The sequence below is a fragment of the Amblyomma mixtum genome, chromosome 5 (genome assembly GCF_055824585.1).
Source record: "Amblyomma mixtum isolate Tamu chromosome 5, ASM5582458v1, whole genome shotgun sequence".
NCBI lineage: Eukaryota > Metazoa > Arthropoda > Arachnida > Ixodida > Ixodidae > Amblyomma > Amblyomma mixtum.
In genome coordinates, this window is record NC_143016.1 from 83,072,744 (window position 1) to 83,097,917 (window position 25,174).

Below are 25,174 nucleotides of genomic sequence, written 5' to 3' on the forward strand. Positions count from 1 at the left end.
TGACAGTGATAAAGGGTTACGATATGCGTGTAATCGTGTGTACGCGTTCTCACGGCATTTCATTGTATGGGGCAAAAATTTCCTAGCTGCGGCAGTGAAGTCACCTTACGGGCGCAGGCTTCGGCGGACTCTTTTGGCTTATAAAGCGTTCGCTGTGGAATGAGTGTTTTTTGGGGTACGTCACGATACTCCGCAATAATGCCTTCGTGGCCTAAAAAAGAAAAGGTAGAAAAATATTTGCGGTCTTCGCAAGTCCTGATACCGCAAATATACTGCAATATATACTGATACCGAAAATATTTGCGGTATCAGTATGTATACGTCGACAATCTGGCATCACAAAAGCGTGACATTTCTGTCGACAACTCCTGCTTACAACGATGAGGCATTAAAGGTTTTCGCCTTAAAAATTGAAAGTCGAATATGGCGTCCCTCAAGGATCAATCTTAGGACCCCTCTTATTTCTGGTATACATAAATGATATAACGTCAATACCAAACTCCCCGGAAATAATAATGTATGCTGACGGCACGAATATCTTCTTCACTGGCGCCACAAAAGAGGTAATAGAATCATCAGCTAACAGTTACCTCATACACCTCTCCAGTTGGCTTAACAGCAACCGACTGAGTTTAAACACATGCAAAACCAAATATACAATTTTTAAGCCAGCAAATAAAATAGACCCCTGCTATGTTCATCTGAAATTTGAGGACACGCTACTGGAAGAAGTTACAGAGCAAAAGTTCTTGGGCGTATGGTTTACAGAGGACCTTACATGGAATACTCACGTTAACAGATTAAAAAGTGAGCTATCTCGAGTTACTGGCTGCATGTATAAAATAAAAAATATACTACCCACCTGTTTGAAACAAGCATTATACTACTCACTTTTTTATTCAAAACTCACTTACGGCATTCTAGTATGGGGAACTATGACAGCTTCAAACTACAACAAACTAATCATGATTCAAAAGAAAATATTGAGAATGTGTGAACATTATATTGGTGACAAACGAGGACTCCGAGCAAAACCGCTCTTCATTAAATACAGCATGCTTAAAGCAGATCAAGTTTATTTCAAACTACTCCTGTGGATTTATAAAAATAGGCTGTACACAATACCTGTAGACGGTTGCACTTCATACCCAGTAAGTAGACCACACCATCTTAAATTAAGCCCGCCACAAGAACTACTTACAGAAGGCAAATATTGAATTATCAAACAATTAATATATTAAACAGTGATCACTTTAACGCGTACAATATGCACAATTCTTCCACAGCTTCAAAAAGGACTGTAAAAAGCTATTAGTGGGCAGTAACATTGCATTCTCATTTTGTTAACTTGCGCTCATCCCTGATAACAGATGTAACCTCAGCTATGTTGCATTACATTATGTAATTTCTGTGTTTTATTTATGTTATATGTTATGTTATTTCTCTCATCGCTTGTGAAATATATTTGCCATTATTTCAGCATTTACACTGCACGTCAGTTTAAACCTTGTTTTTTTCTGAAATGCTTCTATGTAATGATCTATTTACTGCATATGCTATTTATTTTTCGGACCAATGAATTGTGTGGTTTTCTTTTTTTTTTGTTGACTTCTGATGTAAGCCAATTTTTTTATTACATAATACCTATTGTTTATGTATCTTCTGCCTTTTCAAAATCTATCATGTTCAAGAAAGTGTAATGCTTTGAAGACATGCGATCTGAATAATCGAATTTTTCGTTGCTGTCTGCTGTGTGCTAAAAATATGTTTGGCAAATATGTGTCTTGGTCAAATGTTTAGGAGAATCCCCCAAAGTGGAGTAGATTTGTAATAAGGGAGTAATTACTCATTGACGTCCACCATGTCAGTGAGTAATTACTCCCATATTACAAATCTACTCCACCATGGGGGATTCCCCTAAACATTTGACCAACACTGTTCCCACTTCGAGTTATTGATCAATTCGCTCTCGCCCTACCATAAGCTTGCCGTCCCGGTTAGCTCTATTGGTAGAGCGACTGCTCCGGTGAAGCGGTGGCCCTGGGTTCGAACCCCGGACTAGGATGAATTTTTCTTTAACTACGAAGTTTCGGAGAAAGCTGTATAGCTTTCCTTTGTAGTCGTATGGCTGCGCTTGGGTGGATGTCAATGAGTAATTACTCCCTTATTATAAATATGTGTGTGAATGATACGTCATGCTGCCTTGAACGGTGGGAGCGCAGAGGCTCTGTCAGACATTTTGTCTTTACCTCTGCCCCCTGCACGGAGAGAATCCGTGCAACAATAACCAATAAACATTCGAAACATTCGAACACTGTGTACGTAAACGGGAGGTGTCCGTCAATTCTTTTATTCGTATTCTACGCCCCATGTGGCCCTCGGCTGACCGCCACCTGACATTGTGACCGTAGCGTGCACAACGCTCGTGATTTGCTGCAGCATGGTTTTACTTGTGAAAAGTATGCACACTTGTGAAAAGTATGCGCAGGTCATAAAGCGACCTTCTGACCCTTCTTCTAAAGAACAGGAGACTCGGAAACGTGCCACGCGATGCAAAGCCAGCTTTGGTGACGCGTGTTATGCCATCTGAGCTATCCGACAAAGGCTTAACTGGTGTTACTTTGACGCCTACAAAAGGCAGAAAAGCTAACGATGACGCAAGGAAAGCGTTGTATCTTCCCGCGAGAAAATAAAATGCTGGCCGGGAACAGAACGCTTTTTCTCGTACCCACGGGCCGTTATCAACTTAAAGATACGCCTCGGTAAATTTAAGCCGGATTCCATGGGGTTTATGTACGACGCATCTGTCTGTTGAGAAACTTCTGGTACACTTTTCGGTCTTCTTCTCAAGAGAGGGAAAGGCCGAAATAGTCGTTACCTGCGCAACGGTAACCTTGGCAACCGTAAATGAAAGGGAATTGAGAAGGTCGTCTGCGAAATAATGGTGACAGCGAGTGCCTTAATCCACTTTAAATTTTCATGTTCAGTGGTTTCTGAGCGCATTTCGCGTTCAGCCTTTATTTAAGCTTTAGTGTAACAGTTCTGTTCCCGCCTTAGCCCCATTTGTGTTAGAGTGAAAGCGAAATCCCATAAGCCAGCTCTGACATTCTTGTTTGGAGCCAATCTCCCGAAAACAAGTAAATACAATCCTAGTTCTTGGCGGTATTGCGAACGGCAATGAAAGAGGCATGGAATATTTGTAGTGTTATCGGTGCTTGAGCGACTTCCTCTTTTCTGATCTGGCAGCGAGCTGCTTCGTCTGTGTATAGGGTGCATATCCAGCGAAATATGCTGCATTCTTTCTAATACGCGGGAGTTTTCATAGATCAGGTAAGCGGTTTATCCTTAACGTCAAAGATACCTGTTTGACAGCGACAGCAATTGCGACAGCGAGACGGAGTTTTTGATGACAGACGATTTTAGCCTATCGGATACGTGTTAGCATAGACGTATACCGGTTTACCGCACGAGCAATAGCCCCGCCTGGCGCCAGCAATAGAGAGATTTATCATACAGGCGGCGTACTCGCGCAGACGTATACCGGTTTTACAAGGGCGTGACAAGGGCGTAGTCGAATAGGACCACTGAGCATGCTCAACAGGCTTACGTAAAAACGGTATATGCCTCCGCTGTACTTCTCCGGTATGCTAAATCTCTCTTATGCCACTGAGCGTGCGCAAAAGGGGTCCGGTAAACTGGTATACGTGTACGCTAATAGGTCTTAGGTATGCTAAAAGCCCCTAATGACGAGGAAGAATGCACCATTACTTTCAATATTTCCATGAGAGTACCTTACAATTTTCCGATATTCAAAATGGGCATGAACGCGTCGAAAAAATGCTTTGCATCCTGCAAAAAAATTATCTTGTCCCCTCTTACCCCTTTGCATCAAACTGGGACATTTACATCAACGTACATCATTTTACATCAATGTACATCAATGTACAACTTACATCAATCAATAATGTTAAGAAAAAAATTTGAGGGGACACTTGAGCTCAGCCTTAGGGTATGACGACGCGTTAATGCAATGGGTTAATGCCCATATATGCAGAATGTCATTCTCTACTTTGCATTCACAGATCCCTGGGAGTCCTCGTACTTCTCCTGGCGCAGTGGTGCAGCGGATCAGCACCGACCAGTCATTAACTTAACTGCCACCTGCCACGGTGGGCAGGTGGTGATGACGCCGCAGGGTCACGTGACCCAGGTGGCCCGTCTGCCTATGCGGACCACCTGCCACAGCCATGCTCGTAATTTTTCGCTCGCAACGCCACCAGATTTTCTGGTGAACGAGGCCTTTAACGAATACTATCACGTTTTCTCACAAGCGTAGTTCCTAGCCATTACAGACGAGCCAGGTTTACTGAATATTTCCGAAATTTTTTGTAGTAAAAAAGACCTTTTTCAGGCTGCTACACTCCCCTCTATTATCTCCCAAAATTCTAATGTACTGCGATTTATTAAAATACTTTTTTAGTGCCTGGCAGCACTAACAGTGTGGTGTAGATGTACAATATTTCAGGAAACTAAATGGCGTTGAGATGTTCAGTTCTGTAAAACCACGAATAAAAACCATCGCCTTGCTGCATGCCAATGGGTGTATATATGAACGGCTTCTATGTTTCCAAGCAGCTGTGCAGGCAGGCAGATCGTGTCTCCCTACCTGACACCCTTTCTTATTGGAATTTTATTTCTGACTCTATGGAGGACTATGGTAGCTGTGCACCCTGTTCTACAGTTCTACAGTTTGCAGCGATACGGTGGCCGCAGCTGGCACGGGGCAGGGTTAATTGAAGAGATATGGGAGAGGTTTTTGTCCTGCAGTAGGCGTAGTCAGGCTGATGATGATGACAATTCTTTATAGTACACCCTTCGCTGTAGCAAGAAAAGGAGATAGACTGCCTAGTGTCGACAAAGATATTTGCCGTTCGCCTAAATACATGTATGCATGGGCGTCCGGAGGGGGGGGCAAGGGGGGGCGGCTGCACCCCCCTGGAAAATCACTCCCTCGAACCGTGAGTGATGGCCGCACGCCAGGGGCCGTGGTGGGCTCAGCCAAAAGGGTAAAAGCAGCCCCGCTTCCACGCTTTGGGTCACATCTGCGAAATGCCGCGTCCGGGCACGCGTCTTTATGCCGTTTTCAAACCACGCCATCGTTAGCTCTGTTGAAGGCCGACCTGTTGCAGACATACAGCGGCACCGGCGAGCATGTGTTTCAAGCCGTCTTGAAATGGGTGCCTGTTTCTTTGATCTCTAGACAGATAGCGACACGGAGGCAGACAGTGCACAGTGCATCTTGTTTTCGCCTTCGTTATGCCGGCCACCGATGAATTCTTCAGGAGGGAAAGACAAATCAGCCGTGTCCACCCCCGCTTTGTCGGGCTGCTCATGGGCAAGCGGGCGATCAGTTGGCGCCGCCGCCGCTCGCTGTGCCTCCGATCCACGGGAGAGCGCAGTGCGGTAGAAGCGCCGCTATCAGAATCTTCGGCAAAGGAGATTAGCATCTTTTGTTCACGGCGACGCAGTCTCCAGAGGCGCCCCCACACCAGCGTCCCTTGCGTCTTCTCCGAAAACCAGCGCCTTTGGTCAACACAGCCCGATGGCGCCTGCCTGGCTCGCCTGTCACCTCTGGCTGGGCCTCAAATGACAACAGCGCCCGTGTACTGTGCGAGGTCAGTGCCCGGTAAAGAGACCCAGGTGGTCGACATTATCCGGAGCTCTGTACTACTCCGTTCCTCATAACCTGAGTCGTTTTGGGGCTCTGAACCCCATAAAAACACACAAAACAAATTTTCCTACCGGAGTGGCGAGTGTCCCTTCCCCTTGGAAGTCGCACGGAAGTAAGCCCTTGCACGTGTGCGCGCCTCTGTATTTGTGCTTCGGTGTTTTTAGTGGCCGTTTGTCAACGAAGCTGAGAACAACCAAGACAGTGGACGAGAAAACTACGAGCGGCGAGCAGTGTGCGTGCGGTTGCTCGACTGTGCGGATGCGCGAGCAAGATGGAGCGAGGTGTATGAAGCTGCGAGCGTGCATTTATCTTGTAAATAAGTTTTCGTTGTATGTATAGACATCTTTTGTTTTCAACGTGCGCGTTCAACCGTTTTTCCAATCAATGTGTGTGACGAGTGTGCACCGAGAGCGAGTAATGAAGCACAGAAATGAATTTATCACCCGTGCAATCACGCAATTCGCCCAGAAAAATCCGTGGAGTCTACAGTTGCTGTTCAAGGAAGATGACTGAGTGACTGTAGTTGCGTGTTTGTGACCATATTGTGCTGTGTGCTGGTCATCAATCCGGGTGAGTCGAGAACCCGTATGCAGCAATACTGAGCACTCTTCTCCACGAAGTGACAGTATATTTTCGGATTTTTTATTAATTTTAATTGTTTCTTCGTTGATAAACTGCAATGTATCTCTCCTAGCCACACTTTAATTTGCTGTTTGTAATTTTTATTTCATGTGTGTATTTCACTTATTTTTTATTTATATATAAATAAATAAATTCATACCGCAAATAGTGCCTTTTTGCTACGAACATGCCCCCCCCCCCCCCCCCCCTCCGGCGCCAACAACCAATGGGGCCCCCCCCCTGCAAAAAATTCTGCGGACGCCCTTGCATGTATGTCGCCATACAGATGAAAGTATTTTCCTTTGACTGGTTGCACAGCGTAGCTCCTTTTCAGGTGACCAGAAAACAGTATTCTTTTTTTCGCATAAACATAGTTAGTCCGAAACCATCCATTTCACACGTTGATAAACAAACTAAACGCCTGTTTTTTTTTTTTTGTCTCTTTTTTACAAGTTTGCCTCTGCACCTTCTTTACAACCGTCATTTCCTAGCGAATGCTTCTCATACGACCTGCCTGTCTGTGCGACAGAATTTCTGCGCCCTTTTCCCGATAACGAAGGCGTGCATAGTGCACTGAACTCGATAGCCTCTCGTGTTGCGGCATGCACTGCAATCTATACCGCACTTACTGTGATCCCGTGGTCAGCGAAAAGAAGAAAAAAACGCGGAACCAGGTAGGTGATCAGTCAGGTGCGCGATCCTGAGCTTGAGTCATAACCTTCGTTATCGACAGGTTGCTCACCGGCATGTCAAGGGGCTATAAATGGCTTGCGTATCATGAATTAACATATAAGCAAACAAGGGAAGGGGAATGAGGAGCTCGTTATAAATATGAGAGAAGCCAACAGCCACAGAAACCAAGGGGCACAGGGGAATTTTAATTTATTTATTTATTTTGTGCTGCTGTTCAATTTGGAATATTACTGAATATGTTATCGCTTAAAGCTAATTGATTAGAAAAGCAGAAGAAAAATCAACCACATGCCGCCGGTGGGATCCGAACCCACGACCTCCGAATTACGCGTCCGGTGCTCTACCGCTGAGCTACGGCGACGGCTGTCAAACCTTCTGCTTTCGGGGGTATTTATGTTTACAAATAACCTAACCTTGAGAGTGTTCATCAGCGCCACCAACGTTCTTAAGCGGCGGACGTAGCACGTCCTGAGTTACCGCTGATGTGACGTAGAACGTCATCGAACGGCGAGGGTGGAAGCTGTGTGAGAACCCTCTCATGCTTCCTATGGCGTCAAGGCTGCCAGGTGGCTGTTGGCTTCTCTCATGAATTAACACAGACATTTGGGAGAATTGCAATGTCTGCGTCTTGTTGGCAGTAGTGCGAAAGGTAGAAGAATAAGGCACACACAGATAAGAGCTAAATAGAGTCGTCTGTGGCGAGGCAAGAAAGAGCGGTAAAAAAAAGCAGAGCTTTGATCACTGTATACTCACTCCTCGCCTGAGGAAGGCCACCAGAAGGCGTCTTCAGTTTACTGTCACTGTAAGCTTTTCTAGCGACTGTACTTCTGTTAGTTCTCAGTCATGTGTCTTCCTTTATAGCCTATTGTCATCTTTGTACATGTTGACAGCAAGAACAGTAACAATAATGACACTCTGCTCTGGGCAGTGATCAGTTTATTTACCCAGCATTGCTGGGCACTTTGTGACAAAACAAAAAAAATGAGCACTCAGTAGGTGCGGGTTTTAACAGTGGTAGCGCGCGCACGGGAGCATCGTTAAAAAGTCACAACGGCACTGTTTGTTTTGAAACGCAGCCTCGTGGGATAGCGCCATTTTTTAATCCTGTCTTGCAAACACAAACGCCGACTGCACACTTACGCAAACCGAACATTGTTCGCTCTCCTCCTTCAGATAATTTCTTGCTGGCGTATCTACGCAGCTATGCGGGTCACAGATAACCGGAGAAACGGTCCCACTGCTTGCCCTTGCAATCTTCACCTAGACACTGGGGGCGTTTTAACGCAGTTATGTGGGTCACAGATGATGAAAACGTTACGAAAAACACTGCACTGCTTAAACCTTGGAGTCCTTACGTAAACAATTTTGTGCATTCACTTGTCTGTCCCAAGCACAGGAAACAGTCTACTGGGCTCTATTTTGTGACTTTCCCGCTTCGGAGAAGTTCGTTTTCTCAGATATTTGTTTAGGCGTTCTCGCAACAGCGCAGTGTGGTATGTCACCGGTGCACTAAACGTTCGGCGCACAAGCAACGGCGCGCTTTTTTTTTTTTTTATTCCGAGAACCAAACTTGTGAATTCGGTTGTTGCCTCTCTACTGGACTTGCTAAGGCTGGCACTGCAACGGCGATTTGTCGAGGCACGAAGAAGCGAACTTATACGCCTTCGTAACCGCTTTTATAACCGGTGACTGACCGAAGCTGCGGAACGACGGATGTTATTCTGGGCAACAAAGTTGGCTTGAAAAGGTAGTCGAGGCCTAATAACGTCAAGGAAGAATCAGCTTGACCTGCTGCCATTGCAGGTTAGGATTAAAGCGCGTCCCTTTGTCGTGACGGCATCGATTACTCGCCAGCCACTGCAATGCTTAATCTTCAAACTTGATTTTTCAGTACTCGACAGGGAATTAGTTGTCCTGGACCAGCATGGATTCATTCCCGAATGTTCGATGGAAATTAAAGAGACGTTCCTGGTAGAATAGAGAAAATGAAAAGAAAAAGGATAACATTGAAAAGAATAATTTCTCCCCCTCTTACAATACACGTTGCGTAATTAAGTATATACCTGGAAAGTCTTCAAAGTGCTGGATTTCTGTTAGTTTTTAGTCCTTTCTGCATGGTTTGTGCTAACCACCTCCTAACGTCACTTATTTAGATGCACGGAACCATATATTCTATTGTTTCGAACCCAAGAAAACACGCGCAGCTTGTCAATGCAGGGTCACATGCCTGAGCCCACAGTCCGTTAAGTCGACATCACACGCCCCATAAACACACCTCGTTCATCAAGAAGCCGCTGTAGAGGAAGACTGCAAGCTCCTGATCAGCCACCGGTTACGAGCGAAGGCGTCACACCTCCATTTGTATCAGGAGCGCGGTTCGGCAGTCGGCACGTGAAATACTCTGCGCCAAGACGCGCTTCAGTGGCACGTCAGTCGCCGCATTCGGTTCAGCGAGCCCTCCCTAAGTCAAGCGCGCTTAGTTTCCATGCCTGTATTAGAACGGCTGACGGCGACGGCGTCTGCCAGGACTCTGCTGGAGGGCCTTCGCCGCTGAGCATTAACTCCACGCTGGGCCGTCATTAGTACACGTACTTACACAACAGGCACACGTACGCACAACACACGCACACAATCATCTCTCCCTCCTACAAGTAGTCCAAGATCACATGTGGCTGTGGCGCGGCTTGCGCGCCGCCGCCGCGCCGCTCTCCGAGTCCTCGGCGAAGCTCGCCACGCTGCTCCTGCGGTCGTTGTAGACCTGCAGCCGTAGGCTCTGGCGCGCGGCCGACGCGTCCACGTCGGGCGTGGTCGTCTCGTACGCGTCGTTGGTGTAGCCCTCGCCGTTGGCGGCGGCAAACACGCGCTCGGCGGGAACGTTGTTGTTGCGGTGGCGCGAGCGCATGCCAGGGGGACCACCGCTGCCTGCGGCCGCGGCGGCGGCGGCCGAGTATTGGTTCTTGGCTCCCAGCGTCTGCATCTTGCTGTGGTTGGCCAGCACCGTGTTCCGCCGCACCTCGAGCGCGCGCAGCGTGTCCCGGTTGCGGCTGAAACGCCGCAGGCCACTCAGCACTGGTGTTCCTGCGTGGACCGATGCATTGGCGGGCTGTTATCCCACTGAAGCGCAAAGCGGGTCAACCGATGGAGTGTATAGGCGGTTAGATGCGGTAGCATTTAGATGACACTGAGCGTGTGATAAAGCAGTCCTGCTAAAGAGCAGTAAAAACATCATGGTAACACGAGAATACATCAGCGCCTTCTTCACTATTGCTGACACACGGCAACCTTGCGCACATACGACACTTAAAAGACGCTAGTTGATCGTTTGCAAGCCCACTTGTGAATGCGGCTCATTGAAATACGACACCGCGCCCTCTCCTGAGGTCATAGGCCGCAGAGTATTGGCATTGGTGATGGTGCTAGAAATGACGTGGAGCACAGCTCTAGTCGACTGCTAACAAAGATGCAGAGTTAAAGCATGACTGTTGATTTTGTTACTGCTTCTTTGTGAAGCCATGTATGCAGTGTGAATTTACAGAATTTGATAAAAATATGCAGGCCAAAAGCTATACTTCTAAAAAGTATAGCGGTGCTCTCTACCACCACTAGCATTAGTTCCTGTCGTATAGTAGAGAGACTTAGAACGCTGACGATGCAAAACGAGTTACACTGCATGGCCCAGAAAGAAACACGGTGGGATGCATATCTTTGACGAAGGGAGTACCGTATGTCTCCTCCAATCTAATCTGAAATGATATGAGTGTAATCAAGCTCGAGTAGTTAAGACATCGTGTGGGATACCGTGTAGTTAAGACACACTGTTTTGGTGGTCGGCTTGATGCAACTGGACTGAACTCTGACAAGATTTGTATCAAAACATCCATTTATTTTTTTTACTGCTCCATGCCTGTGCATGTATCGTAGGCCCAAATACCGCGTATCCAATTTGATAACGAGTTTTCATACGACTAGAAGTACAAAAATCACATATGATGAAGAAAAAAATGAGCAAGGGACAGTGGAACAAGACGGTCTTGACGAGTTTCGATGAGCATTGGCAACATGGGCTTTTCTGTTTTCTCAGCCCACTACTTCCTACGGTTCTTACATATCAGAAGATTATCGACGCACGGAGGAGTGTTATAATGCAGCGTCTTGCGCATTTCGGCGAAATTAAATTCATAGCATACACGTGCATCGGTTTCTTGAGGTGCTTTGTTAAACAGAAGCTCGTACCCTTGCACAGCCAACAATAGCTAGGCTTGAGATAGAAACTATACCCAATATAATCGGCCCCAGTGGTTTACAACGGTCCTCACCGAGCAGAGGAAGAAATTAAAGAGGGATTACAGTCAGAGTGGTTTAGTCAGTGAGATTGTCGGACTAATTTTCGCTCACCTTCTGTATCAACAGCGTTGATGCTCATAAACCTTTTTCGGAAGGCCACATCCAGGGTCCCAGTCCTTGCTCTTTGATGCCGGCGCTTCTCAAGGTTCTGGATTGTCTTTCGGCGCTCGAGTCGCTCAGGACCCAAGTACTCGTCGCTGTTGTCGTCATCTTCATCTATGCCCTTTAGCCTCTGTAGCTGCCTGGCGATCTGTATGGCGTTTCGGTCAATGAACGCGTCATCGCTGACGTCCTCCACCTTCTGCTGGCAGCAGGACAGCTCGATGGATGCCAAGATGTGCGACAGGGTCTCGAAACGATGGAACAGCATTCCGGTGAACTGTATCACCATAATGATGGCGAAGAAGATCACGAAGATGAGACCGATTGGCTCTAGTTGCAGATGTTCCTTCTCGATTACCACTTGAGACGTGTCCGGTATGAAGGTGATGTTTGTCTTGACTCCCAGAGGCCAGTTGACGTGGAGTTGTTTCTTGTTGAGCTGCAGCAGGAACACGATGAGGATGAACAGAGCGTTGAGCATGAAGAAGGCAAAGACCACACGGTTGCGCAGTTCCTTGAGGTCGGCCGCAATCCGGGCTTGTTCCTCTTTGTTCTCATCGATGGGGAACAAGTACTTCTCTATAAGGTCCTTCCAGAACTGGATCTCCGGTCCTGGCAGGTATTCAACCTCGCCCCTTTTGAGCTCTTTGTCTTCGATCCAGTACGGGTTGATTAGGTCGTCTCTCTCCTGGCGTGGTTCTGCACAAATGAAAGAAGAATGCGGCGCGGCATTTTATATATTATGATCTCCTAGAGAGTTTCTTTATGCGCTCATCGCTATAGCAAAAGTTCAGTGCCGGTCTCTACGTCTTACTGTGATGTTAAAGCATAAACTTTGCCGCCGCGGTAGCTCAGTGGTTACGGCACATGGCTGTTGACCCGAAAAACGCGGGTTGGATCCCGGCCGCGGCGGTCGAATTTCGACTGAGGCGAAATTCTAGAGGCCCGGGCACTGTGCGATGTCAGCGCACGTTAAAAAACCCCAGGTGGTTAAAATTTCCGGAGCCCTTCACTACGGCGTTCCTCATAGCCCGAGTCGCTTTGGGACGTTAAACCCCCGTAAACCAAACCAAACATCGGATTTTTTTTAATTTCGCGCTTACTGATTGTGTAATTTATCACGATGCGAAGTATCATTCACCTTTGCCTTCTTTCAAATCCGCACAAGACGGGACCATTTGCACATTCGAACAGTTTAGCAGTCAGCCATCGGTGGCTCAGTGGTTACGGCGCTCGGCTGCTGACCCGAAAGATGCAGGTTCGACCCCGGCCGCGGTGGCTGAATTTCGATGAAGGCGAAATTCTAGAGGCCCGTGTGCTGTGCGATGTCAGTGCACGTTAAAGAACCCCGGGTGGTCTAAATTTCCGGAGCCCTTCACTACGGCGTCCCTCATAGCCTTAGCTGCTTTGGAACGTTAAACCCCAATAAACCAATAAACCAAACCAAACAAAGCTTATTATGAATGATATATATGTGAGGCAATAATCACGCGGCGTGCACTCACCAAGCTGTTCGCTGAGCGACCCGCACGTGTCACTGCCGTATTCGTTGCCGTCCTCTTCCGCGTCCTCGTTGAGCACCGATAGGCCGCCTTCCGACTGCCTCGAGCTGCGCCCGTGCGCTGCAGGCTTGCGTCTCTGAGGTGGCACGCCGTGCACAATCTCCAACTGCCTCTCCACACTGCTGATCTTCTTGCTGAGGTTGTCGAGCTGGTCGCTGATTCTGGCCAGATGCACCTTCTCCTCGCGGTTGTTGGGGTTCGAGCATATCATGCACGTGAACAGCCCCGGAAGCCCGAACAGGCTCTCGTCGTTGTTCTTGTTCCCGAGGTCCAGGAGGCCCAGGAGGCCGCCCTTTTTCTTTTTCTTCTTCATTTCTTCCTCGAGCTTGCGCTCTTCCTCCATCTCTTTCTTGGTCTTCTTGGTCTGTACCTCGCGTGTGCCCCAGGTGACGACGTTCAGGTTGATCAGGGAGTAGAGGATCAGGAGGAGGTACATAGAGGGGACGCTGAGGAAGTATAGCAGGCCCGGTACGATGCACATGAACTCCTGCGGATGCATTAGTGCTGCTACGAAGAAGCTACCCGATAAAGATATCAGGAAGATGGCAGAGGGGGAGCCGACACCGTCCTCGGATATCTGAATGGCTGTACCCACGAGCACGGCCATCATGAGCAGTGCGTAGGAGGCGCTCATTATTTGTGCCACTATGATCTGCAGGAGGAAAAGAAGGGCACAGGAATGTGAGGCAGCATGGTACGTGCACCTTGTGATAAATTCTTTGATATGAATGCATCGCGCTCATGTCCTTTAAGAAAGCCCTTATGACACATGACAAAACGGTACCTTACCAGCTTGCCGGAAAACACGGGTTTGTTCAGAAGCTATGTCAGCATTACTCTGTGAAAACTTATTTTGCTGAAGTAGCTTTACTTAAGCTCAAGTAGCTTTACTTAAGTAGCCTTCTTCTTTCTGGGCATGTATATCTAATTAAACCATTTTATTTCAACACCAAGTGCCACTCAGGCCCCTGAGATCGCAGAAGCGGCAGCCTACCTGTATATCGTTCTTGGTGGTGAAGCAAATAAGCATGAAGAGCAGGATGGGCACGATGTTGTACGAGAACGAGATCCAGTTGGAGATCTTGAAGGCGGCCACCATGGCACCGACCAACATGAGGAAGATAGTTCCGGGGCCCAGGATGGTGCCCACCATGAGCATGCCCTGGTACACGATGTAAGGGAACGAGATGTTGTCGTTGATGGCCACGGTCCGCTTGTAGTCGCCCAGCAGGTCCATGATGTTGGCCATGGTCGAGGGCGCCCAGCGACGACGCTGCGTGTAGAACTCTCCGAACCCTTCGGGGCAGTGTGTGTAGGCGTCGGAGGCGGCGCTGTACTCGACTCGGTAGCCTCGCTGCAGCAGCAGTGTGCACAGCCAACGATCTTCCCCTGCGAGAAGTAAGTTGCACATGTCCGGTAAGAGCAAGACAAACAGAGAAAACTTTATTTTGCTCTAAGTTCTGGCTCATTGGTAAGTGCGAGCATTTCATTTGGTCCATTGCAGTTCACAGAGACATTGGTTTGCCTTCAAAAATGCCAGGCAACCTCATTTCAACAGCATCCTCCTTTAAGGCGCCCTTTGTACGCTATGCAGCTTGCGTTAAAATGCGGGGCACTGTACATAATTTATTACGAGTTGTGCGGTGTATACAAATGACCACTACAGTTGTGTGCGACAAAATCGTTGCCGACTACCTCATGGGCATCATGCCACCCATATTTGTAAACACCCCATGAAACGGCTGCTTCTGAGGTTATGTGCTAGCAATGAAAATTCGCACTTGGCATCACGCAACACCACGTGATTTACCATCCACACTACCCTGCACAAGCCCAATGTCTGCCTGCGTTCACACCGTGAAATTAACGCATGTCTGAACGCTGCACAAGAGCTGACATGTCCAGCCCGATGCGAAGTGGCCAGACCTAGCATTGGTCAGCGCGAGGTGTAGTAGTCGTACCTTGATCGTATTGCACGTAGTGGAGCGCCTCGTCCGAGCGGGTGGTGTACCGCCGCATCACATTGTCGTCCATGAGGGCCTTTGCACGGAAGAGGGAGAAACATCCGGGGCTACAAAGCACGCAGCCGATCATGTGCTCAGTGGCTTTCTGCAGCCAGTGACCGATGGCGTACTCGAACTTCTGGTACCACACCATGGGACCTGCAGGGGATACGCGCGTACACTTCGCCTCAGTCGTACGCCACTTGACGATAATTCATTCACGGGAACGACTCCATCCGCAACAGCTGAAATATGGCATACGAGAATCTGTTATTGGTGCAGTAAGCGTTCTGTGACAGCAAGAGCTTAGTAACAGCACAGGCACACATGATAGTCTTTACTTGCGTATTTGTGTGGTTGAACTAATATCCTTGCTCGAGTGAGTCCTATGAAATACACGTGTAAAATTTTCTAGTTGCTCACAACTTGAGAGTTCATGCCTGCTTTCTAGGTTGTATCGCGTACAAATAGTTTGCTACCGCTTAGACATTGCAGTGATGGCGGTTTGTGTTGTGTAGTTTATAGTTGGGGTATCATAGTGTATAGCGTTAGTAAATTGTGTCTAAAAAAGGCAGATAAAAAGGAGCATGGCAAGTATAGTTCACGTTGCGTGTCCTGGAATATAATGGAATATTATGTCGTTCCTAAAAACAAGTCTTCGTTATCACCTTGTCGCCAGGTTTGTTAGAAAATGTAGCTTGCAAAAAAGAATACAGTAAACTCGTGGCCGCTAGATGTATGCGCAGTGACAGGCGCACCTGTTCCGACCGGGTGGATGCGTCCGCAGGCAGCGCCCAGACCGCGGTTCTTCTTCATCAAGTCGACCAGGAGCTGCACGGCGTGCGGCCGGAAGTTGATGTCTCCGTCCAGGGCGAGGATGAAGGTGTTCTCGGCCATGACGGCCTTGCGGCTCACGTCGACGGGCAGCTCCATGAGTTTGTGGCCCAGCAGGTAGTACATGTACATGACCTGCGACCAGCGCTTTCGGTGCCTGATCTTGCCCTTGTCCTTGAGGTGCGCGATGAGCTTGTTCTTTCCCGGCATCTGCCACACCAGGCGGCCCCCGTACGGCGTTGGCAGCTTCTTGGGGGGCTTCAGCCGGATGTTGCACTGGTGCACATTACTGCGAGCCGAGCGGCGAATTAACAAAGGGCAAGAGGCTATGTTTCCAAGTAGTTTTCTGCTTTCGCTGCCATCGGACAGCAGTACGACGTACCAGGAGCAGACATGCTAGTCTGACTGTCCCAAAAACACCACATGCAAGGCATCTTGCGGACTCTAAAACAAATCGCCAACTAGCCAGCTATGATTCCACGATCTTGTCAATGCTTTTATTACTTCGAATCAGCGGGCTTGCGTTAGGAATCCCACCTGGCCGCTTTTCAAACGGCAAAGATAGCTTTTTGCACACGTCGCCAGTTGACGAATAGTGAACCCATGCGTTATGCGCCATTAAACTCAACTCAACTCAGTAAACCCTTGCGGTTTTTCTGACGGCCCCCGTGTGAATGCACACCCATAATTCGAGGACGCCGTTCGGCTTAACGCACAGCTCGAAAGCCGGTAACAGTTCCGGAAACTGGGCAGCTGAGTGACGTTCTGGGAAATATTACATCTAAGGAAGCTTGCTTCAATCTGCGACACTCGGCAAGAATTTTGCTTCAGTAGTGAATATAATTTGCTAGCGATTAATTTCTTTTAAAAAAAGTAGGAGAAAAAGCAAGGACTATTGTTAAGTTCTCAGCACATTTATGTTAAGTGGAGTGATAATTCAAAGGCTAAGAACAAATCAATCAACAAATAAAATTACTCAGACGATAAATCTGAAAGCAGCAGTTGCGGGAGGACAGCATGCATTCTGTTTGAAATACTTAAACAAGCTTAGTTACTGAAAGTAAATGCCAACTTCCGAGCATTATTGATGTGTTCAAGGTTTGTGGCGAATGTTGTGCATCATTACACCTTAAGTTGTGATGCGAAAAGAGAATTCACTTACCTAGCAGCTGTGTCGATCACTCGCACCATCTGCTTGACGAAACGGTTTACGACCATCTCTTCATCGTTGTCATCGCTCAATTCAAAGGCGTCGTCGAAGAAGACGTGAACTGACGTGAGAAGAGCACGAAAACGAGCATCTATAAGTGCTCTGCGAAACATGATACGTGTTGTGCTCAACAGTGTCTGCAGAAGCGTTTTCTTTGCTTAGTCTTAAGTACGGTCGAGTAATATTAGCGACGGTTGTTGAAAATGTACCTTCAAATTCGTAGTAATCCGGGTCGACAATACGCAGGTACTTTTGAGCATTTCTCCTGGCACTTTGGTCCTCATCCATCCTGCACAGATATTACAAACAGTTCAATAATGTATCAGCCTAAAAAATATTAAGCGCGAAGAGAGAAATGAGGAGGGGGGGGGGGGGAACCTTAATATGAAAGGCGTCATTATGAACTCGGCGGTGAAAACCGCTGGTGGTGGTGAACCGCGGTGGTGCTGTGCCGATGTTTTAACGCGAACGACATGTTTCTGTCGTGGCGACAAATGAGGCTTTGTGGGTGGTTTATATTAGTTCCATAGGCGTCATTACCATCCTTCTTCACATACTACATGGTTGACACCAGCATAAAGGGCTGTTGAATGCTTTGCTTTAATGTGTAGTCAGCTGCATTCTGGAAAAACTGCAGCTTCATTCCGGAGAACGTCATAGATTCATTATGCACAGAAAAAGAAGCTAAAATACAAAAATGCGCAACGTGTGAGAATACGAAAGATGCTAGTGCTAACTAGTGCCCAAGGGTGCCGCACGCACCTGATAACAGACTTTAACATCTGAATCATCTCCTCGGCTGTCTCGTGCCACATGGTTGCACAGGCATAGATCCGAATGATGTGGTCCGTTGTTTTGGCGCACGAAGCTGTCCGGCCGTTCTGGTTGCTCGAGGACTCGGTCTGGATCGATATCGTTTCGTAGTACTGCGAGATGTCGTTGTCGTCGTGCTGGTCCAAGGCAAGCTCCTGCGAAAGCAACGCAAAATAAACGTCAAACTTTGCAACGCATTGCTGCGCCACCAGGAGAATAAGTTTTTGTGTTAACGTGCAAAAGTTGCTTACGTCACTCTTGATTTCACCTTCGTCATCCCTCCTCCGGTTCAAAGCTAGAGACTGGTCAATCAGGGCGCCACAGTACATTGGGTTCACGAAGAGCCTGGGAGGAAGAAATTCTGGAGTTTATTTTCTTCCGTGCAAAGATGTTGGGTGTACAGTCTGTTTACTGGTCTCTGAGCATGATTTGAGACCCACCGCCTTTCACTTCTCAAAACGACATACTGTTTCAAGGTGTGCTCGCATAATGCGTGCACACACATTGTAGTTTCCAGGGTACCAAGACACTTAAGCAATGGTTGCACAAACTCCGTCTAAATCCGAGTATTGTGCAAGAAACTATGTTTCCTAAACGAGCACGATCAAATATCGGAAGAAGGCATGATGACGGCTTCACACATCATGACATCGTTTGCTTTCCCCACAGGAATAAACTGACATCATTTTTATGCGGTACAGCTGAGCCTGAAGGAGTGGAGAAAAAAAAAGGGGGGGGGGGGGGGCTGCTTACGTCTCAACGTTAGAGATCCACCTGCCACGCATTTCTTCTAGAGCTCATAACGGCACACGTTAAATGCTGCATACTTTCACAAGTTGCTTCGAAAATGCGGTTGTGTGAATACAAAACGATGACCAAAGGCTGTGTAGTGCTGGCTTATAACGGGTTTCAAAAGCAGCAACTCACTTCTCAGTTGTGGCCAGCCTCTCGCACTTCGGCATCCAAATGTGCACCGCTATCCAGGTCTGCGATAGCAGCCAGGCAAGCCATATCCACGCGTGCTGAGTTGTGATGAACTCCTGGAAGAACTCTCCCGCGGGGCACCTCCAGAACAGGTACTTGGGAATGTAGTTCTCAAAGAAGCACACGTCCTCTGTCCTCATACCGCACGCCGCAATAAGCAGCGATATGGACACTGGGATGGTGAGGCTTACTGGAAAGGCGAAGCTGAAGCCCTGGATGCAGATCTTGCAAGCGAACTTGGCCGACACGTAACACAGCAGGCTGGACAGGACTTGGATGGCGGCGACGAAGATGGGCGTCCACTCGCTGGCCACTATGGTCACGTCGTCGTCCAAAGGACTCGCCGTCGGCAGATCCGGGAGGTCACCCAGTGTTTGTCTTCGTATCTGTACCACGTCGATCTTGTGCGTGCGGAATCCGGCTCCAAAGTTGCGGAATATGGTGAGGACGTTGTCCAGCGTCAGATTCATGAAGCCCAGCATGCAGCAGATGATGACCAGGATCTTCCAGCTGGAGACGAAGATGTAGGTGAAGTAGCGGCTCTTCCGGAGGTCATCCTTCATCTCGGCGAGTCGGGCGACGAACCGAACGGGAGAGCGGCGGTCCACGTAGTTCTCCCACCAGCGGAAGGACGTGAGGAACACGGCTATGGGCACGGCCCACGTCCGCGGGCCGGTGACGACCCAGGGCCAGATGACGAACCCGGTTGCCTGAGCCATCAGGCTGAGCGCGTCGAGCACGATCTTGGCGAAGCGCTTGCTTTCTCCCTTGTAGTGCGACAGCATGCTGAAGAAGCCCGGCACGAAGCAGACGCAGTTGGTGAGCATGGCGCCCTTGACCACGTCCAGATCGGGAAGAACCACGAAGACGAGCATGCAGAGTCCGACTGTGTGCAGCGTCTCCATGAGGAACACCTTAGAAAGAAGTAGGAAGCTGTGTCATCTCGCATCGACCACCAACACAAGGTTGAAGTGCCAACTTGCCGCACTAATTCGTACCATTCTTCCTTTTTGCCAAGAACAGCTACTGAATGGAACCACCTTCCCGCCTCCACAGTCTCCATTTGTGATGCCATTCACTTCAAGACCGCGGTTGAAAGTGCCTTAAAATTTTTTTTGTGCAATTAATGTAACAAACTCACCACTCCTTTCTGTAGCGCTTACGGGCCTTGAAAGTATGCATAACAAATAAATATATACTGCCTGAATCCAACCACCAGTTAAGCTGGAGTGCAGTTAGTGTCAACCGTTAGTGCGTAGGTTTAATCCTCAGGTGTAGGAATTGAGAACAGCTCTCCAAGCGCCAGTAATTTTTAAAAGGATTAAAATCGCACTTCTCAGTTACGAAAAGTACCAAATGAAAATAATTCCGCAATTTTTTTCAGTTTTAGATCATGAAGTGATACTGTATGTGCGCCCAGCAACCGCTTACTGTCAGAAGACCCTTCAGAAACTAAAACTAAAACTTATTTGTAAACCCGAGACTACGTGCGTACGCATGTAAGAAAACGAAGAGAACGCGCATTAGTCATGCGTTCACTGTGAAACAACTGGGATCCGAACATTAAAATCTGAAATTATTGGTCCTTTGTCGCTGTGCGTTATCTATTATAGTTATGGGAGTTAGGCGCGTTGCTTATGTGAGAGCTCATAAGACTATGAAAATACAAAGGCCAACGATGCACGTATCATCGCCATCGAAATGCATGGAGAGAAAAATTATTCGCGTACAAAGGTTTTTTGCAGTCAAATAAATGCGCAGGCCACTCTTTATGCCTTCCCAGGGAACCCGAAGACATTAATGCTTTAATTTTGGTGTTTTTGTGTGAATGCTTGCATTATAGAGCAACCTGTCGCCAAGATCGAGTGAAGATATGCACGGTAGTGCTGTACACTCAGGTCAAGGCAAGCGTGTAAAGCACTTACGACGAAGAAAGTGCTCTTGTCTGGCCGCCTGTAGGACTTGAAGACACATATCCTGCTGCTTCGGAAAAGTGTGAATAGCTCCGGGATGATGAGAATGAAAAAGAGAACCCACAGCCACGCAATCTTTTCAATGTCCGATATGGTTGCCTCATGGTCCTTATCACGTTCAACGGCTGCAACAAAAAAACAAAAGACATGCTTGAGATTAGATTCTAATAATTCCAAGCTATCTTCCCACCTCTTGCTTTCATAGCAATTCTGCTAATCGCACGTGTTGATCCCGATAAAAAAGAAGCGCTTTGTCAATTTCTTTTTAATTTCTTGCCACACGCAGATGAAACCCACCGGTAGCCGATCATTTTGTTCGCTACCGCGGAAATACAACAGGCATAGCAGTCCACACGGCTTTGCGTGTCATCCTTGTGTTTTGCAAGTTTGTTTTTTGCAGATCCACTGTTTCAAAAAAAAAAAAACGTAGCAGTGACGTCTGGATTGATAATGCAGTAAGCTTGGCTGGCTGGTAAACGTTCACACTGAGGCTTTAAGCTCGACACAATGAAAGACGACAGGTAGAACAGGGTAGAAGATGTGTTGCGTTGAGTTGAATGGCACATGGCAACCCTAAGCCCATCATGCGCAAAGCACAACGGTAGGAGATAGATCAAAACAAAGACAACATAGCTGCGAGTTAGCGCTCTGTTTGTGTTCGATTTGTCGTCTTTCAATGTGTCGCGCTGTAATCTTCAGCAAGAGCATCTGGCTTGCAACGTTTAACGAAAACCCTGTGTCATTATTGTTATCGTTGTCGCTTTTAATAATCCAAAGCATTTTATAAGGCAGGCGCATTCAAAAACATCTTGACTTTGCTAAACCCACAATCGTTAAACGAGCACTTGGTTTATGAAGCATGTGCACGTCCCAATTAATAATCAACAAAGATGTGGTGCGCAAACGGATTTAATGGTGCGTGCTTTGCCCTTGCGGTCGTCGTCCACTCACCGAGTCCGTTCCGGCAGACGGGCACGGTCCTCTTGGCAATGTGGGAGACGATGAAGAGCAGGGTGCCCTTGGAGATGGCCGCCGAAGAGAGCACCAGGCAGAAGGTGATGAAATAGGTGGCCACCTTGATCACCTTGAGCGTGATGTCCACCCATTTGGAGCTGATGGTCTCGTCATCCTCGGAGTTGGGGGTCACCACGAAGATGTCCCATCCTTTGTTGTCCTGGCTGTTCCGCCGGCTGCACGAGAGGAGGAAACAAGAAGCGTGAGCAACGGGCCCAGTACAGCCTCCGCGCACTTGCTGAAGTATCATCATCATCATCATCAGTTAGTGACGTCACGTTCTCTTCAGAACGAAGGCCCCTCCCACTGATCTGCTCTTAGTGCGCTATGCGGCATTGCGAACAACCTATTACCAGCATATTTTGTAAATACCGTTACGCCACCTTCTAACTTCCAAAGAATTATTGCAAGAGGCAGAAAGGGAGAGAGAAATGAAGGCTGGGAGTTTTCTGCCCATATAAATTAAAAAGAAATGCTCACAACGTGCGAAACCTGGCTTGCTGGTCCGTGTTTTTATGTAACTAGAAATATGGAGGTACAGCGAACTGCGCTACTATGCAAAGGCCATAGTCGCGTCCACCATTGTTTCTTTGGCTGTCTGTTTCATCCCCAGTAAACAGGTTACTCTAGTCCATACCACAAAAACGTTCTTTTTCCCACCATTCTTCTCCGCTTCCTTCCTGCTGACCATTTATTCGTGTTCATCAGCTTGCATCTGTTGTTGTGGTTGACTGCAATTAGCTGTATTTACGATCAAGTTGATCTGTTTCTTGCTGGGTGATGGAAAGTATAAGAAAATAAAAGGGCGACGCAACCGTATCTAATGTTTCTCAAGCTGGATAGGGTTATGCGCGTAAGCAGGTCAAGAGCCCCATTGCGCTGTCACAACTGGCCGCGCAGGCCTGTGGATTGAAAGCGTACCGAAAAAGTCGGCTGGCGTAGTTTTTCCGAGTCAGAGGCACCTGAGGCCATCGTCCCGGGAATTACCTTCGAACAATGGCCTGCCACAGGGCCTTTCGAAAGAGGTTACCTGCCCTTCGAACGACGCAACGAGTTTTTTGGCAGGGTCTAAAAACCGCAGGCGTGCTCGGTGTCGCGTGAAGAATGGTCCACTAAAGGCCATTCAGGCACTAACGGTTTCCTTATTTAGTTTAAACATATTGAAGAAGAGAGTGCTTCGTCAGTAGAGTAGTTCTTTTTCTCTGTTTACAAAGACTAACTTCAAGGCAATGCCTCGAAGCGCACATTATTTAGGATTCTGCGGTCGACGCAACAAACTTCATGGCGTGGCGACGGCGAGACACACTTGATGTAGTTTTTTTTTTTTTTTTGCGTTGTTTCGAGAGGTCCCGACTCAGTCCCGGACTCTTTTTTTGAGGCGTCAGTGGTGGTCGCACTGAACAAAAACGACGCTGTAGTTCTGGAATCGCACGCTCCAACAGAAGGCGCTTCCGATGTTCAGCAACTGTGAATATTTGTTTGTTTCTTCCTTAGTGGCTTGCGAGAAATACCCAACGGCTAAAAATCGGCCATCTGATTGCTGTGCACACGAATCTTTGCCTCTTTTGCTGTTCACAACTCTAGTATGAATAATTTGAGCCGCTCCTGCGTACACTCTAAGTGATTCTGAGTTAACTTGCACCATTTCGCGCAGTCCGGGCCGATGCACGCGAAATTCAATTTCGCTTTTAATTTCTGAATTGAGTGTACAGTCCATAGGAGCACCTAATAATCGCTGACCCGCCACCGAAATTTTTGGTGATGACTACGCCTCTGTATTTTTCTAAAACCAAGGCTGCCAGAGCTCGACGCGCCCTTCATGACGATTATGGACTGGTCATGAGAGGCATGGTCATCAAGCACGCTCGGGTCTCTGGCATGTTTCTCATATATACTGTTTGCTCTCTTTCGAGGAAGTGGCAATACTTCCTGCTTTGTCATCAGTACGCAGTACCATCGGGCTAAGGCCGTGGCATTTGTTCTCTCGCCTTGCACCCGATCTACTAGCAAAGCCTCTGAACGCCAGCTCCCAGCGATACAAAGAACGGTGACGTTGCTATTCCTCACGTCCCTGCCTTGTCCGCACCATGAGAGAGTGTTAGGTTTCGTTCCTAACGAGTCCGCCGCTGTCTTCGAACAAAAACAAATACCGTCACTGTTGGAGACAAGGACCCGCAGGTCTCGGTACCCAACGAGAGCCAAGACAAACAAAATACACAATCTCCGTGACTATACGACGACAACGAAGACGCGAGGCTTCGTGCTCTCATTTATAGCGCGTTTCCCGCCACTCGTTCCGCGTGTATGCCTCCTGGCGGACGAGACGGTTTATCTCGAGCGGACAAAACAACAATGTGCGCGCCAGTTTCACTCTCGACCGCTCTACGTACGCTACACGGCGCGCGCGCTTTCAAAGGCCTCACCGCGGTGGCGACGACAGCGAGTTCTTTTGTGACAGGTCTTCTTCGGCCTCCCTGCGTGTCGCCGCTAGGGCTAACTGGGACACTGCGGACAAGCGGTTCGGCTGGAGGAGAGACCCGGCGGCAGGGAGGAAGAAAGAAGAGGACCGCGAGGAACCCGCCGGCCCGGTCTTCGTTGGGTTGGCTTCGTGTTTCGGCTGGCGCGGAGAAGTGGAACGGCGACGCTGACGACGCCCGCCGGTGATGGCGACGGGAGTCCCGTGCGGCCAGCGGTCGTGTGTGTGCGCGTGGAGGGGCTTGTTTTTAGCCCAGCAATTACGCACCGCGGTTGGGCAGCTTCCTCACGCGCGCGCGCGCGCGGAGAGGAGCGTTTCGTGAGCAGCACTCGGCGCGGGCGTGTGTTTCTGCGGCTCACGACGATAAGGACAGCGGCGGCTGCAGCAGAAGCGGTCGAGAAGGAAAACGGCTGCGTGTCAAATGTGCCATCTCTCCTACTACTGAGATGAGAGAGAGGGGGGGGGGGGGGGGGGAGATGCGTGAAAACGACCGAGGAACGGCAGGAGGTGTAACTTAGAGTGGGACATTCAGGGCGGGACATCCAGGGCGGGACGTGGTCGGATAAGTCAATTGGAGTACGAGTACTTTCTAAGGCAAGGAATTCTCTTTACGAGAGCTTCCTGAAGCGATAAGTGATGTGCGTGGACATTCTTATCCTGGTTGTATAAGGAGCGGAGAACCAGTGCGGTACAGAAAATAAGATATACGAGCAGTTCATAGAAAGCGCCTGGTTACACTAAGCTTTTAGCTATACGAGGAGGCGTTCGGCCGAAACGGTTCAAGTGGCGACGTGAATTGGAGCGTCGAGAGAAG

The 25,174-nt window shown here is 48.3% G+C and overlaps 1 protein-coding gene across 1 annotated transcript in view; it reads right to left on the reverse strand.

Moving 5' to 3' along the window:
- Positions 1 to 7,963: 7,963 nt before the first annotated feature.
- Positions 7,964 to 25,174, reverse strand: part of kkv (hyaluronan synthase-like protein kkv) — a 79,348-nt gene continuing 62,137 nt past the window's right edge. Inside the window, exons 3-15 of the mRNA XM_089545343.1 lie at positions 21,822 to 22,060; positions 20,823 to 20,995; positions 18,841 to 19,811; positions 18,165 to 18,258; positions 17,863 to 18,068; positions 17,310 to 17,389; positions 17,053 to 17,161; positions 15,815 to 16,179; positions 15,015 to 15,215; positions 14,048 to 14,442; positions 12,997 to 13,705; positions 11,441 to 12,190; positions 7,964 to 10,123 (exon numbers count right to left, since the gene is read on the reverse strand). Coding sequence (XP_089401469.1) covers positions 9,708 to 10,123; positions 11,441 to 12,190; positions 12,997 to 13,705; positions 14,048 to 14,442; positions 15,015 to 15,215; positions 15,815 to 16,179; positions 17,053 to 17,161; positions 17,310 to 17,389; positions 17,863 to 18,068; positions 18,165 to 18,258; positions 18,841 to 19,811; positions 20,823 to 20,995; positions 21,822 to 22,060 — 4,708 coding nt within the window. The 3' untranslated portion in view covers positions 7,964 to 9,707. The remainder of the gene's footprint in view (positions 10,124 to 11,440; positions 12,191 to 12,996; positions 13,706 to 14,047; positions 14,443 to 15,014; positions 15,216 to 15,814; positions 16,180 to 17,052; positions 17,162 to 17,309; positions 17,390 to 17,862; positions 18,069 to 18,164; positions 18,259 to 18,840; positions 19,812 to 20,822; positions 20,996 to 21,821; positions 22,061 to 25,174) is intronic.